Raw genomic sequence first — 15,737 nt, 5'->3', positions numbered from 1 at the left:
CCCTGGTTCAGAAACATGGTTAAAATCTTTCTATGCAAAATCTCAAGTTTTTAATGACAATAAAACGTGAATTATATAAAAGTAATTAAATTATTAACAAAAACACTTTGCCTTCTAATAGAAATGTGCTGAGATGTTTGATTGTTGTGGAGGTTTTATACATCTAAAAATAGGCACAGTTCTTTTAGTGACTTAATCATGGTTCAAATTTATTTTCCATTTAGTTTCAATATATTGTCTTATGTGTCCATCCTTCATACACAGATGCCTAGAAGTGACAGACACAAAATGAAAAAAAAAATTCAAAGCTGCCACTAGCACCTGATCAGACTCTATTAATCAAAAGGCTGAAACCAGGGGTCCCATTATCTTTAAGCAGACAGCATTAAGCTCATAGCAGATGCTTTTGGTAAGTCAGAGCTCAGTCATCTTAAGAGATTTGCATATTTTACTTTTAAATTAGGACAGCGCAGGAATATATCCTTACTTGCCTTTAAGCAATAAAGTAAACAATACAAGACAAACAATGTTTTCTGCTGTTCATTTTTAATAATCCTTTTTATATAGACATTTTACTATGTATATATAAACAGACATTTGATCCATTTCCCACCTGCTAGGTGACACAGACATTCACTCACACAATCCGCTTACATTCACTTCCCATAATAAATTATGTTTCCCTCTAAAGAGCAAAGCAAATGCACACAGAGAAAGTGCCACATGGGTGACTAACACAAAGTAAGTCTTCCATATGAATAAGATCTCAGATCGTAAGATCTCTACGCTTTTCATTATTCCTTAATTTAAGTGGATTTAAGCAAGAGATAGTTCACCTAAAAATTTAATTTCTGTCATCATTTACTCACTCTTATGTTGTTACAAAGACATTTTAAGTAACATTTGAAACCAAAGTGCCCATTGACTTCCATAGTGTCTTTTTTCTACCATGGACTTCAATGGGTTTGAACAGGATAAGAGTAAATTATGAGAGAATTTTCATTTTTGGATGAACAAACCCTTTAAGAAGTATCGTGAGCCTTCATTGTTTTAGTTGAAAACAACTATGCATGTTTTGTACTTAAGTAAACCATGATAATACTTTAATTTATGACTGGATCGTTGCCTTCCATCGTCACTATAACAAAATTAATGGTTAATGTTGGCCTATTAAAAAAAAATCACAATTTTGATAGATTAAGGCCTTCTGATGAAATCAACATTATTTTAAAAGTAAAGGTGAATTTTATTCATTATTCTTTAGAATTATTATAATTTATTTGAATTTTGGACAGGAAATCCATTTTGTAAAGGCACAATCTAAAACCGTTACATTCTTTAACATGGGACAGATGAAAACATTATTTAACAATTATCCTACAGTTAACTGGGTGCATTGCTTTCCCCCACAACACCAAAGCTGATAAACTTTCTGAGAAAATAAAATATATAACCCTTTCCTGTATATAATAATTAATTTTCCTTTTTCCAACTATGTAAAGTTCACTTTCAATAAGCGCATAAGACTTTACTCAACAGATATAAATACCCCATGTATTTTAACATACATCCATATTTACTCTTAAACCCACCATTCTTTCAGGTTTAAAATCAAAGAGCAGCAATGGTCTTGGTGGCTGAATTTAAAATTACAACTCATTACCAGACCACTCCACACTTGCGTTTACACCAGGTGCATCTCGACAAAATATATTATATTTCATACCTGCCCCCAATAACAAACTTTGTGTCCACACTCCCAAACTTGCACCTAAACACATCAAAATAACAGTGAGGACAAAGAGAGATGTGGGACCACCATCGAAAACAAAAACACGTAATTGCTGCGGAACATATAATAATAAACCACTAACATCTCCTATCCCTTAGTGATCACACGAATTACCCAAATATAACAAAACACTCTGGACAAGATAAAAATATTTCAGAAGTGCTACTGAAGTATATTGAGAACAGTTCCCTCGCAGAGAATGAAATGGCCCTTCATCATTGGCTAAGTATTGTATGATCGATAAAGCAAACGATGCATCATTCAAACATCCTGGCACATTTAAAATGACTACATATACCACTTAATTTGCCAAGAGGAGACCTCTCTATAATTAAAGAACTAATGTAACACCCACCCAGATTCCTCCTGTCGACAGATGTTGTCCCTAAAACAAGGACTGTTCACATCCTGTGTGTAACAGCACGCATTCAGATGCTCGCATACACACACGTACACAACAGTCTTTCTTAAAGCGAACTGTTGCACATGCTCTCGAGGCACACAAACACACTCCATTGATGATGTCATAAAGGAACTTCCAGCAACTTTTTGTGTAGATACTGCTTCACTTCCTCGATCCCATTCAGCTTCTCCAACTCCAAATAGGGCAGCTACAATAAAACATCAGAGTAACGTAAGAAAAACACATATGTTGCATTTGAATGATAACATTGTGTTGTTTACATTGCCATGGCATGATTGCTTATGCATTAATTGCATCAATCATTTATTAATGTGGTATTACTGTTTGATACTATTAATGCACCATGTCATGACCTCAGTACTTTGCTATAAGAGTTTGTCACCCATATAAATTAAAGGGCAGAAACATAGAGCTTAATCTTCAGCCTGGAAGACTACAAATGACCAACTGAGTAAAATTGTTTCATGCTCACCTGTAGTATAATGTAGCCCAGTAACTGCAAGTGGCGGTCTCTCATTGCCCTGGATCCAACCAGCACGTCAGAATTATGGCAATAATGCCATTTATCATTCACAGACATTATAACCCTGCACAGGAGGAAGGGATGAAAAGGTGTTGAAAAGATTTAAAAAACATTTAACTATGCATCCAATGTTTGGCAACAGAAGCGTTTTCGCGTTTAGCGTTTTCGGTGTTTAGCCAAATAGGTAAACAGACCAAATACATTTTACCTAATAATAATGTTTTAATGATGTTTCGATGATCAAAAAGCAACTAGCATAAAGTAAGAGATGCACACACTTTATACGGCGGTGTGGAAGCATTATTAAGGGGCGTGTACACCAAAAGCATTTAAACGTGGCCGAATGGTACTTCTGCTTTGTTTATCAGCATAGACTGTAAAAAAAGATGGAAGCCACGACGTCGCCTCCTTCCATTGTATTGAAATGAAACTAAAAATGTCTGACCATGGTCGCCGCCAGGTTACGTAAAAACGTCGGTTTGGAGCCAAGGCATGCGTAGAAGGAATCATTCGTGGAGCAGGAGGCGGAGCTGCGGTATCAAACTTCCGCCCAATTTAACCACGCCAATCATAACGACACGCCCCGTTTCTATAGCATCAAATTACTAGCTAAAATGAAACTTTTGAATCACAAAAATGAACAATTGAACATATATCAGCGTGATAACAACCTGAAAGTATCAAAAACATCTTACGGAAATTTTTATTGGAAGTGTAAATAATATTTTTATTTAGAGCAGAGTCCCATTCATTTGAATGGAGAGGGCGGGGTTTATGACTTATACTGCAGTCAGCCACCAGGGGGCGCTCAAAGAGCCAGAGGCTTTACTTTTCAAGACATATGAGGTACACCCGTTTATCAGTCGTTGAGGAATGCGCCGGTTGGTTGTTGTGATATTTGTCCCACTGCTCCTCCAATGTGATTGGACAGCAGAGTAAAGGGCTAATCACACCAAACGTGTTTAAACGCCTGGGGAAAAACAGCAGTGCGACTTGGCTTTTTATATTGCTAGGCAACCACCGAGTCAGCTGTCTTGTCAATCAAATATTGGAGCGTAGGCGCTCCTTTATTGTTAACTGTCATATTAGAAGAAACTTTAAAAAGAGGGCGCTTACTCTAACCTTGTTGGAGGGTGAGAGGTGCACAAACACGCAGGAGACAGAGGAGTCCGGTTGATCTAAACAACTGTAAACCTCCGTCACCACAACGAAAGGCCCGCCTCTCCCCTCATTTGATTGGACAATGGAAAGACGCGAATGACATCGGGCGCTTCTCCGCTCTGAGCGCTCCTTCAAAGGTCGCAAAAAACGCAAGACGCTTGGCGCATACAAACAGCGCGCAAACGCTCCATGCCCATAGAATATTATTCAAAAAAGGCGCCTGCAACTGCCATAAACGCGTTTGGTGTGATCAGCCCCTAAGAAGTGACAGAAGCTGAGAGTTTCAACCATAGACTGTAAAAAAATATGGACGTAGTGTCCGTGACGTCACCCATAGGTTTGTGAAAAGCCAAAAGTGGGTGGTGCCTGTCGTCGCCATCTTGGCCACGCGTCACCGCACATCACTCGCGAAAAACCAAAAATGGATAAAGAGGCAGGACAGGGGTGAAGCAAAGGTGGCTGGTTGCTGAAACCACGCCAGCAAAGCTAGACTCTAGTGACAGCAGTGGCAGTTCACCTGTCACTCAAGCGGCCACGCCCTTAATTATGCACAACTTTAAGGCTTAATTTAATTACATTTATCATAGAGGGCAAACTATGCTATATAGACCAAAAACACTTTTTGTACCAGGCTGTAAACCTTTTATTTTCTGCTGTAAAGTCGAGCATTTTAACATGGGGGTCTATTGGAAACAATTGAAAACATACGCCAACTGCTAGCGTAAACGCTTTTGTGTGCATGCCCCCAAAAATGCTCTTTTTTTGCTACAGTTTTGGTTGCCAAACATACCCTACATTTAATCACTTTCAGTCATCAATACACTTTCTTTAGCATGTATTCATTTGGCAGGGCTTTTCTCAAAACTGACTTTCATTGCATTCAAGCTAAACATTTTACCAGTATGTGTGTTCCCTAAGAATCCAACCCACAACCTTTGCAGTGCTAATGCAATACTTTACAGGTAGATTATTATTCAAGACTAAATTTTCCTTAAATATTGGATTTAATCTTCATGAAGACAAACCTTTTAACTTGCTCTCCCGTGGTCCGATCTGCTTCTGGGTTGTCTGTGTTATGAAGCTGCAGCGGAGAACTGGCCACTACATCGCTCTCACCACCCTCTGGATACGACACACCTTCATAAAAAGTTGCGATCTCACAATCCTGCCCTGGGTTTGCTCCTGTTGAAATAGCGGCACCCCCTTCATCCTCCAGAATTTTTCCAATGGAGAACTGAAAGAGGGAGTCTTGCGGTGCACCTGTCCCTGGAACCGAAGGCCCTGCCTGGGTCAGGCAGTCTGATGGACTACTTAGAGTTGAGCTGTCCTGGCTTTCTAGAGAGTGCTCCTTGGCCAATGTAGAGTAGTAATCTGAAGATGTGTAATATGGGTTATAGTCTAGAGTTACAGCTCCATTAGGACCGACTCTCTGAGCGACCGCTGTTGTCGCCGTGGGGCGTATGTGAGCGGAGAGGAAGTCAGGTTCCTCCACTGATCGTTTCTCACCCTCTTCCTCTAGTGATGGGACGAAGGGAGAAAACTTCTGGAAGTCGGTGGTGAGAGTCGCGACGGAGCCCGAACCTTCGGGAGATTTGAGGTCCAGCAATACGCAAGGGGTCGAACCTGCTGCTAATGATGCTGCCGTCGTCCCAGTTCTGATGGAAAGAACACGGCCCGTGCTATCGATCCACAGTAGGAAATCTGGAGAAAGAAAAAATGTGACTTTGATATAACGTACCAACATGCGTAGATCTTGAAGAAGAACATCTGCGTGCAAGGTGGCATTAAGAAAAGGAAAGAACCTGTGTAATATCCTGGTGCAAGAACCTCATCTTGTTTGTAGCCGTGTTCGCCGACAAGCTGCCGGAGCGCCTCTGCAACCAGACCTTTATAACTGTAACACAAACATTACACTTTTTTCAAATACAAGTTTACGAATGGCCTATATGCTGCCCCCTGCTGTGCACTGACTTGGGCAGATGACTACAGTTTCTCACCTGTATTTGCGGTTCACCTCATCTGCAGTTAAAGCATGGTCAAACATGAGCACTTTATGGGTGTCTTGAAGGCGAGGTCCAGTATAGTCGCTGTACTCCAACTCTACAGCTGCATCCAGCAGTGAAAGATAGCGACGTACAATCAGGGCGTATGGGCTGTCTACATAGCAAGACACAAAACTCGATTTTAAAAGGGAAATAAAATATCCTTCACTTATGATGCTTGCAGTTCATTCAATAAAATAAAACACAGTACACTTAAAATACTCTTACACGGTTTTAAAATATTATAGTGAACAATGCACATCAGGAAGAAAAAATTGTGCAAGTAAACTACACTTTATATAATGCAAAGCAGGCATCCACGAACCCCTGGTGGTTGACAAGGGAATTGCAGGGGGTTCGTGAGTTGATGAAAAACTATTAATTAATTGAAATTAAATCATAAAATGTAAATAAATAATACTTTAAATAAATACTTTAATAACAATTTTTTTATATAATTTATTTGTTTAATATGCATGCTATGTGACCATTACAGAACACTATAATAGAGTGGTTCTCAAACTTTTCCCGCCTGTATACAGTGTATCCCTTTGTGGCCCACCAAAGAAAATGTATAACACAAAACATTTTAAAACTTAAAATTTGAATGAAACAAAACATTAAATTATACAATGTAGTGTTGTTGGTTAGTAGGTAAATTTTTTTAACACTTTAATGTATGATAAATTAATGTATTTTATAATATTTCATAAAACTGGGGCCCCTGGCACCAACTCAGCACCCCCAGGTAGCCACGCCTCCCAGTTTGAGAACCACTGCTTTAATATATCAGACAATGTTTATGTCAGGGGGTGCTTCAAGTAAATAATTTCGGTTCGGCTGACCAAAAACCAAAAAGTGTGAAAACCTCTGATGTAATGGAATGAATCATACAGCAGAGGTCACTGTTGCTATCAGTACCTGAAAGCTGTAAAATGCCGCATTTGTAGGTAGGAAGGCATCAAGGCAAATTCAATGTTTGGTTTACTTTCTGTCAGTTAATGTATATAATCTAGCTGTATAGAAGTATTATTCACTGCTTTTGGAATCCCAATTTTGTGCATGTGCATCTGTGAGAAAGTGATTGGTCAAACAGGGTCGTGCTTGGAAAAACTAAAATGGCATCCGAGAAATGTTTACTCTCTTTAACTTCTGATTGCATTTCTATTTGGAAATGAGTATTCCAGTTTTTAAATATTTGCTTGGTTATCACCAGCATGATCTCTATTTATATTTCAAACATCATTTCTATCTGTCTGTCTATAAAGCCTGTGTTACACTGTTTCTCTTGTGCAAACACTGCCTTGCAATATAGGGCAGCGAGGCACCAGGTCAGTTTTCTAAGCTTTCGGACGTGCTGTTTGCAAGATAGCATGTCAGTTTCAGTGTTTACTTATAGGGCAACAGGGATATAATAAATAAAGCTCATTAAACACAAAAAAGAGGCCATGAACTATGAACCATCTGGAAACAAGAGTTTAAAGCTGCAATCCATAACAGTTATTGAGCAAGAACATAAACTTACTCTTTACGCTTGCACAGTTACACAAAGAAGTAAGCTTAAAATAATAATTTATAATTTAAAGGGATAGGTCACCCAAAAATGAAAACTCTGTCATCATTTACTCACTCTCATGTTGTTACAAACCTGTATAAATGTCATTGTCTTGATGAACACAAAGTAAGATATTTTGAGAAATGTTTGTAACCAAACAGTATTCTCTTTTCCTACTATAGAAGTGAATAGGGTCCACGAACGGTTTGGTTACAAACATTTCTCAAATATTCCTTTGTGTTCATCAAAACAAAGAAATTAATTCAGGTTTGTAACAACATGAGAGTGAGTAAATGATTACATAAATTTAATTTTTGGGTGAACTATCCCTTTAAGCTGACAAGCCAGATTTTGTCAACAAAGCAAATGTAAGAACATATGGTAAAGAGATGGTGATAGAGAAGCAAAAGTTACAGATCATAGCTTTAAAGATGCACTGTGTAACTTTTAGGAGGATCTATTGACAAAAATGCAATATAATATACATAACTGTATTATCAGTGGTGTATAAAGACCTTACATAATGAACTGTAATGTTTTTATTGCCTTAAAATTAGCCGTTTTATATCCATACACCGCTGGTCCCCTTATTTGGAAGTTGCCGTTATGTTTCTACAGGAGCCCTAAATGGACAAACTGCTCTATAGATCGCCTTTCAACCATAAACAGTGACGGCTACCGTATGCGTTTTAAAATTGAGTGGTGAGCTGTTGGCTACAATTCACAATCTCACCACTAGATGCCGCTAAAATTTACACACACCACCTTTAAGGGCTGATTGATTTAGAACATAATATGAACAGTTAAGCACTGGTCTTACAGGCTGAAATGTAAGTGCATTTGTGGAGTGCTTATATTAAAAGAAATCTCGAGTAGTGACTCACTGGTGACGTTACTGATGAACGATGGCGAGAAGACACGGTGCAGCACGAGCCCTGGAAAATGACCCAGCTGGAACAAAGACATGAGGATGTTAACGGTGGCCAGCGGAGAGCTCAAAGCTTTTAGTTCCAGCACCATCTCCAGCTTGGAGAAGAACTGAGCCTCATTTGCAGGCCGATAACTCATACGACTGAATGGGAAAACAAGCTTCTGGATCACCTGGAGAGAACAACAGATGTTTTTATTTAATAAATATCAAATACATTGCAAAAAAAATTAAAGCGCTCCCATTAGTTATAAAATCCTACAATTATAATCCTGTCACACTACAAGTTGTTTATATCATGTCTAACCTTGCTGTCCAGGTATTCGCCCTTCTTGACTAAAAATTCAGCGATAGTGTCCAGCAGCCGTGTCTCTCTGAGACGATGGCGAGCGATGTACTTTGCAATGAGGGCCATGGTGTAAGGTGTGATGCTGTCAACCTTTTTCGGCAACTCCTCTGAAAAGATATAAAGGGGAGTCAAACAGACCACTTCAAATAATGACAAAATTGTCAATTGTTGTACTAAACCTAATAAATACTTTAATCCGGTGCAAATGCCTTTTGCCAGCAACTAAACAACAACGAAACCTACCTGCGAGGCTGCTCACAAACTTCTCCTGCCTGTTCTGGTAAAAGAGATGGGAGCTGAAGATAAGCTCAAGGCTCTTGTTGCTTGCCTCTCTGGCACATGCTGACAGCATCTCATCCAGCAGTGCCATCTCATGGTCCCTCACGCTGCTGACACTGGCCAACGTGTGCTTAACCAGCCTCAGGATCTTCCGGTTCACCACCAGCTGCTCCGGAGAGGATCCGTCGGCCACCCGCAGTGCTCTCCATTTGGTGCGGTAGTAAGAGAGGAGGAGGAAGAGCGTCTGGGGATGTCGCTCCCGCTCGATGTTCTTCTCTAGCCCGGCGAGACAAGACTCAATCAAAGGGTGCTGGCTGGACGGATGGAGCTTCATGCTGCTGCTGAACACCATGGAGATGTCCTTCTGGTTAAACTGGGACAGGCGAGCTTGAGACTCTTCCTCCAGAACCTGCACGATCTGAGAATCACTGGGCAGCCCTGAGCGACATGGAGAATACATGATATCATTTTGAAGTGTTTTATTATTCAAAGATGTAGAGAATGTAAGTTAAGTGAGGTTTGAAATCTCAATGACTCACCAAGGGCAGCAACAGCATAAAGGCAGTTAACAATGCTGAAGTTGTCGAACTTAGAGCAGTCATTGACTATAGCATCACAGAGCGTCTGAAAATCTTGATTGTCCAGAATTTGTCGTATGGCGTTCTCCCCTTCCAGAGCTCCTTCACCCGTTCCTCCACCGCCGGCTCCGCTCCCAGCCTGCTGCAGAACAAGAAGCTGACCGATCTTCTGTAGAGCGATGGGGTAATGATTGTGCGAGATCTTTCCCGGATTCTGCGTCACCCAGCGGAGAACTTCATCCACGGTGCGTGATCGATCGATCAGCCGCTTCATGGTAAAGAAAGTGTCGTAGCTCATCTTCTCGTGGATGAAGTTCCAGGTCTTCTTCTTGCTGTGGTGCAAATGCGCATGGGGCTGATAATGCGGAGCAGGGAGGTGGGCGACCTGCGGGTGCGTGTGGTAGTGTTGGTGGGTCTGGAAATGTGGTCGGTGGGCATCAAGGCGGGCTTGATAAACAGCTGGGTAATTTTGAGGCTGGTGGACATGAGGATGATGGGGAGGAAGCGGATGATGGTGGTTCTCCAGCATGGGCGGCCCTCCTCCGATCAGGCCAATGCGGCGAGCCGGCTTGCCTCCACCACCACTGTACATGCGTGTGGTGTACATTCTAGTGACAGCACCGGGACTCAATAGGCGAGAAGGCTGGTGGGGCGAGGAGAATCTCCTGCAGGTTAAGAGGCCAAAGCGAACTGGCAGCACCAGCATGGTATATGGGGTGGTACGACAGTGAAGCTAAAGACAAGACTCCTAAAAACAGAATCAGTATTTTTTTATTATTACACATTTTCTATCTTATGACTAAACTGCAGCTTTAAGTGCTGGACCACAGTGAGATGCTTAAAGAAACTCATGTTTACACTAATGAAACAGGCAAGACGTGCTCTAGAAATAGACGGTAACTTGAGAATTGTCAGGGTGATGTGCACTTTCCATCAGGTGCTGTGTGGCGAAACGGGCTTTCCAAACCTCACATCACATCAGATCTCATTTCTGAATTAAGCTACTTATTACAAACAATAATATACTTTATACTTTTCTGACTAACTATATTACAGCTAAAATGTATGGATTAACTATTTGTGACCCTGTCTGTAAAGTCCAGTCTCAAACTAATTTTGAGATTAGGAGCATCAAATTTGATTTCACTCACTGATATTAGAGCTGTCACGAATATGAAATTTGGCTGCAAAAATCTATTTCTCACAGATCTTTAAGAATAGCATCCTTTACTTCCCTAAATTTGGATTTGCTGTTTTAGAAATGTATGTTTTACATGGCAGGTCATAATTAATCAAAGTGTTGCATTATTTCTTTAAATTTCTTTGCTACTGTATTGAATGGCTTTGCAATCGTGTTACACTGTCAGTTAAGGAGCGGCATCTGATACTGTCTAGATTATACAGGCGCTGCAGCTCCCCCTTGTGTTTTTAAAGAAATGTGCAATCATTGCGGTGATCTGAAATTATCACAGTGAGGTCAAACAATCGCTATATCTACTATAATCTACTTACGCAAAACATTGAATTTGTGTTTGGTGTGTACGCCCCATTAGTCATGAAAGCGGTCACATCAGAGAACAACAACAATCTTGGATGATTTTAATTCCATTTCCATAACGTTTGGAAAAATTTACCCTAAAATGAAAATTGTATCATCTCCTCACCCTCATAATGTTAAAGGACTTATGTATAGACTGTTTCGGATGCGCGTGCGTTCTGCGTTGTCGCGGTTAGCGTCTGGGCAGAACTTAATTTCCGGTCTTTTACTTTAATGGTATGACTACTGGGTAAACCAAACTCTGGAACAAATAGTTTGTCTAAAACAACAAATATTTTGGCATCTTAAAGACCAGGAGAGAGGGCGATTATGGATCATCGCTATATGAAGGGAGGTTTGGAGGCCGATCTGTAGTTAACATTGTATACATTTATTTTAAACAGTAACATTAGGTCAATGTAGTTTTGGATGCACTTTAGCTATGATTTGAACTAAAGTAATCTATTCTTTATTTTGCTCGATATCATAAATAAATTAATAAACTACTGCAAAAGGACTCTATTGTTATTGATTCTTAGCAAAAGTTTACCGACAGTTACGTTTGTTCCACGAAAGCCGTTTGTTTATGTTGTTACTGTTAAACCGTCTAAAGCGGCATGTTTAGGCTATATTTTTTATATAATTAATGTTACTGCAGCCCAATATAATAATATAGTAATAAAGGTCTTATTTCTTAGTTGTTTTGTCATGCTTTTATCATTTTAAGTCATCTTGAGGGCCCCTTAGAAGTGTGTTGAGGGGCACCGGGCCCCTGGTTGAGAAGCCCTGGACTAAGCTCAGTCAACAACAACCTAAATTTTAGTCCGTTCTTGACACTAAACTACTGTACTGATTCAAAATACAGAGCACTGACTGTACTGTATTCCTTATCCACTTGGAAGAAAGCAGATCAGAATTTCTGCTATAGTATAATCTGATGTTTAACAGTCATAAAGGTTTGAAACAACAGGATAAATAATAACATAGTTGAAAAATATGAGATGAATCCCTTTATATGTTAATAATCACTATTTACGTGAAAATTATCACAGAGACTTAATAGATACAACTGCACATACAGCAAATACACAATAAACACTTGCAAACCATAATTATAAACATATACGCAATATGACGTAATAGTGTTGATAAAAGTAAGCTTACATGTTTATCTGAGAGGATGGCGCATGGATGGATGTCAGGAAGATGAACTCTGTGACATTGGAAAGATTATTGCAAACAAATCAAATCGATTCAGCTAGTCGTGCTGAAAGGGTGTACAATAAATAACTCCTTTAATAAAGCCTGAACAGAGTCTGACATATCGCAAAAGAAATATTTATAGAGCATCTAACAAGGCCCCGGAAGAAAAGCAGATTTGTGCGCTAGCTAGCACGCTACTGCACTGAACATTTCACAGGATCTGACTGCTGAGGCCGCATGTGTGTCATAAAACTGTCTTTTATAAAACCCAGCTAATACTGTCCGTGAATAAAGCGCGATTGGTAGAGAAACCAGCACGACATGGTTTGATCAACGTCTCTTTCCTAAGCTGCTAATGTCAGACAGTGTTTGACAGTGTATGTAAAGCTGTCTGACCGGAACTATTTTAGTCTACGATGTTGATACAGATTCACACATAAGACTGAAATACGGTCACCGCGGCGGACACGTTTGTCAGAGCCTGTAACCTCTAGGGTTCACTACACTCCCCTCGCATTTCGCCAGTGATCGTCCGCAGCCCCGGTGTCCGCCATGTTTCCGGAAGTCAACAGTGACAGACCGGAAACACGTGCTGCAGCCCCGCAGACTCACTTCTTGCTAGACACCAGGGGGGTATTGCACAAAAGTAGAATTAAGAAAGCCAGGATAACAGAAAAGGCCCAGCTTGACCTAGTTTAATCAGCCCATCCTGGCTAAGTCTGTTGCACGATTGCTAAGCCAGGATGAGAACGTGCAGCTATGTCAAGCCAGGTGTAGCTAGCTAGGATAAGTGCACGTTCACGGAATTCTTAAACAGACCATGGGATTGATCACAGAATCACTGATGCAAAAATTGATAAAACTCATAAAAATTCATCATGAAACTGCAAACACTTAACTACTACTATGTGTATCTACAGTATTTGATGCAAAAAGTGTGCATTATCTTAAAAAAAGCTATTTATTTCCTATAACAATTTATATTTGGTGGAACTAAACAGAAATCATTGAATTATTATAAGATTTATGTACAGGATTTGACCATATGAAGAATTTTTTAAGGAAAATATTAGGAAAAGGCAACAATAAAAAATGCCACTGCTAAAAAGCAAACATACTACATTTACTGTGAGCTTCATAAAGTTTTCAAACAGTTGTATTCATTGACATGCTATAAAGCACTGAATAGTATATTCTGGATTGTTGGTAAATAGCCACCATGTTCAAACAAGGTTGGTTTGGACTGGAATATTGGGAAGTAAGATGGTAGGTCCCTTGAGGGGGCCAAAAGGACATCTGGAAGATATGTAGAGTACCCTAAAGATGGGCATGGGAAAAAAATGAATCATGTCTTCTTAAATTAATTTACTTTCATGCAGGATAATACACTATATCATGCTGCAAAACAGCAACAGTTACTATTTTATTATGGCCATGAAATAAGAAAAAAACTAAGGTACAGTATGAATACTATTATCCGCTGACCTCTTTATGGACTATCATTATATGAAAGATCTGTGAGGTGGACATCACTATAATTCATATTCAAACATAAACTCTGGTATGCAATACTAGCATCTTCAAGTGAAATAAAGACAAAAACTGTAGACTTACAAGTTTAATAAACGGGACAGTAAAAGTCATGTCAAAAACATGCTCATATATTATTATATCTTTTGAGATTTTAAATACGTCAAATTATGTATTTAAATAGAATAACATGCACAATGTCATATAACTATTGAGATTAAAATACAATTTGTAAAATTACTGACTTTATTTTAAAAAACAAACAAAAATAGCATGTGCATAATAATTTGGACCATCCATCACTTTCAGAAAATCAAGATCAATGACATTTTGCAATGCTGATGACTTGATTGCAGAAATAAATCTACACATAAGGTAGTATCTGCTGACATATTTTATTGTCTGTACTAAGTTTAACATTAAAAAAGTCTTATATATCTGTCACAGGGGTGGGTGCCATCCACTGCATCCAAAGAAAATAGGGAAAGCTGTTACACAAAATAATGCCTGTTCTACTGTGACTGCCCTTATGTAACACTTTATGGAGTAATCTGTTCCTGTTACTTGCAATCTTGTAGAAGTGATTTATCTGAAATGGTATAGTCTGCTATACCATGCTGTGAATGTTTTATGAGTCTGTGGTGTCTGGGGGTCTGTTGGGTGAGGTATAAAAGTGGCGGACAGAAATAAACTGCACAAATTCATTAGAGGCGCTGGACTGTACTTGGTATGGAGCTGAACTCTGTTCTGTTGTGGCTGAGAAAAGAATACTGTCAAAACTATATTCAATTCTGAGCAATCCCTTTCACCCACTACATAGGGTGCTGGCCGACCAGAGAAGTACATTTAGAGACTGATCACTGCTAAGTGTTCTACTGAGCGTTTTAGCAGATCCTTTATACCTGTGGCCATTAGGCTGTTTAACTCCACTTTGTAAGTGCTAGGACAATGCACTATTGAAGTAAATTACCTTTTTTTTATACGGGAAAAGTTATAGTTTTTTTTCTTATCTATTAATTTTTAAATCATGGATGGGCAGTTATGTTTTTATTTCTGTTTTCTTTAATTTCTTTCTTTTCTATAATTGTAACATTAAAGCAATTTCCCCCTGGGATTAATAAAGTTCTTTGAATTAAATTAATCACTATGATTAATCTTAGACTGGTTTTTAGCCTGCTCTGGAGCAGGCTAGCTGCAAAGAGTAAACTCCATAATAACTTCATCTAGATTAATTTAGCCTCCCTTCATGCAACCGAGTCAGGGCTAAATTCAGCCAGGATAACTGGAAAATCCCAGCTTAATCCCTTATCTTGCTTTTGTGCAATACCCCTCTGGGCTGCGTTCAGCCCCGACAAAACGTTGCACAATGTTTATTAAATAGAAACGGTGATGCGTTGAACGCCCTGTTGTGATGACGCAAGAGTTGCAACTACGGTAGCTGAGAGGCCATTCTTTGTGTTCTTTTTTAAATGTTCCTGAAGCCTGATGAAATCGTTATAAATGTGTGTTTAATACTGTAAAAGACCCTCAATGTTACAGTCACTGACCTTGCCGTCCAAAATGAAAGACAACATTCCAACTTGAACCCATTGAGCGAGCTGTCTCTTTACTACCGCGTGGTTTTTTACATCTTGCCGCTGATTGGGCCGACATTTCTGACACACCCACTAAACAAGAGAAAACGCTTCTAAAACCTGTTGCATTCCGTTGCACACCGTTTCCAGGAAACATGTCGTTCAACCCGGAAACCGTAGCAAAACGTTGTGCACCGGTGTGAGATTGAACGTGCCCTAGCATTATGGAAGGCCAACGGGGCAAAAACGTGTTAAAAATACG

The 15,737-nt window shown here is 39.5% G+C and overlaps 1 protein-coding gene across 1 annotated transcript; it reads right to left on the bottom strand.

The window, feature by feature from the left end:
- Positions 1 to 527: 527 nt before the first annotated feature.
- On the bottom strand, positions 528 to 12,957 carry fastk (Fas-activated serine/threonine kinase). Its single transcript, XM_055201864.2, has 10 exons — positions 12,333 to 12,957; positions 9,593 to 10,379; positions 9,018 to 9,491; positions 8,733 to 8,881; positions 8,382 to 8,598; positions 5,898 to 6,057; positions 5,703 to 5,794; positions 4,926 to 5,601; positions 2,689 to 2,803; positions 528 to 2,403 (listed from the first exon to the last, which is right to left on the bottom strand). Exons 2-10 carry the CDS (start codon positions 10,335 to 10,337, stop codon positions 2,317 to 2,319), a joined length of 2,715 nt encoding a protein of 904 aa, XP_055057839.1. The 5' UTR covers positions 10,338 to 10,379; positions 12,333 to 12,957; the 3' UTR covers positions 528 to 2,316.
- Between the last annotated feature and the right edge of the window lie 2,780 nt (positions 12,958 to 15,737).

Source organism: Misgurnus anguillicaudatus, chromosome 2, assembly GCF_027580225.2.
Source record: "Misgurnus anguillicaudatus chromosome 2, ASM2758022v2, whole genome shotgun sequence".
NCBI classification, from domain to species: domain Eukaryota; kingdom Metazoa; phylum Chordata; class Actinopteri; order Cypriniformes; family Cobitidae; genus Misgurnus; species Misgurnus anguillicaudatus.
Note: the sequence above shows the minus strand (reverse complement) of the source record. Positions and strands in the feature narration are given on the sequence as shown.

Bases quoted from the DNA above. Each gene is read 5' to 3' on its own strand.
- fastk (XM_055201864.2), bottom strand. From the start codon at position 10,337: ATGCTGGTGCTGCCAGTTCGCTTTGGCCTCTTAACCTGCAGGAGATTC. The intron at 8,882-9,017 runs GTAGGTTTCGTT...ATATCTTTTCAG, and splicing joins GTTTGTGAGCAGCCTCGCAG to AGGAGTTGCCGAAAAAGGTT. The intron at 2,804-4,925 runs GTTTGTCTTCAT...CCTCCTGTGCAG, and splicing joins ACGGGAGAGCAAGTTAAAAG to GGTTATAATGTCTGTGAATG.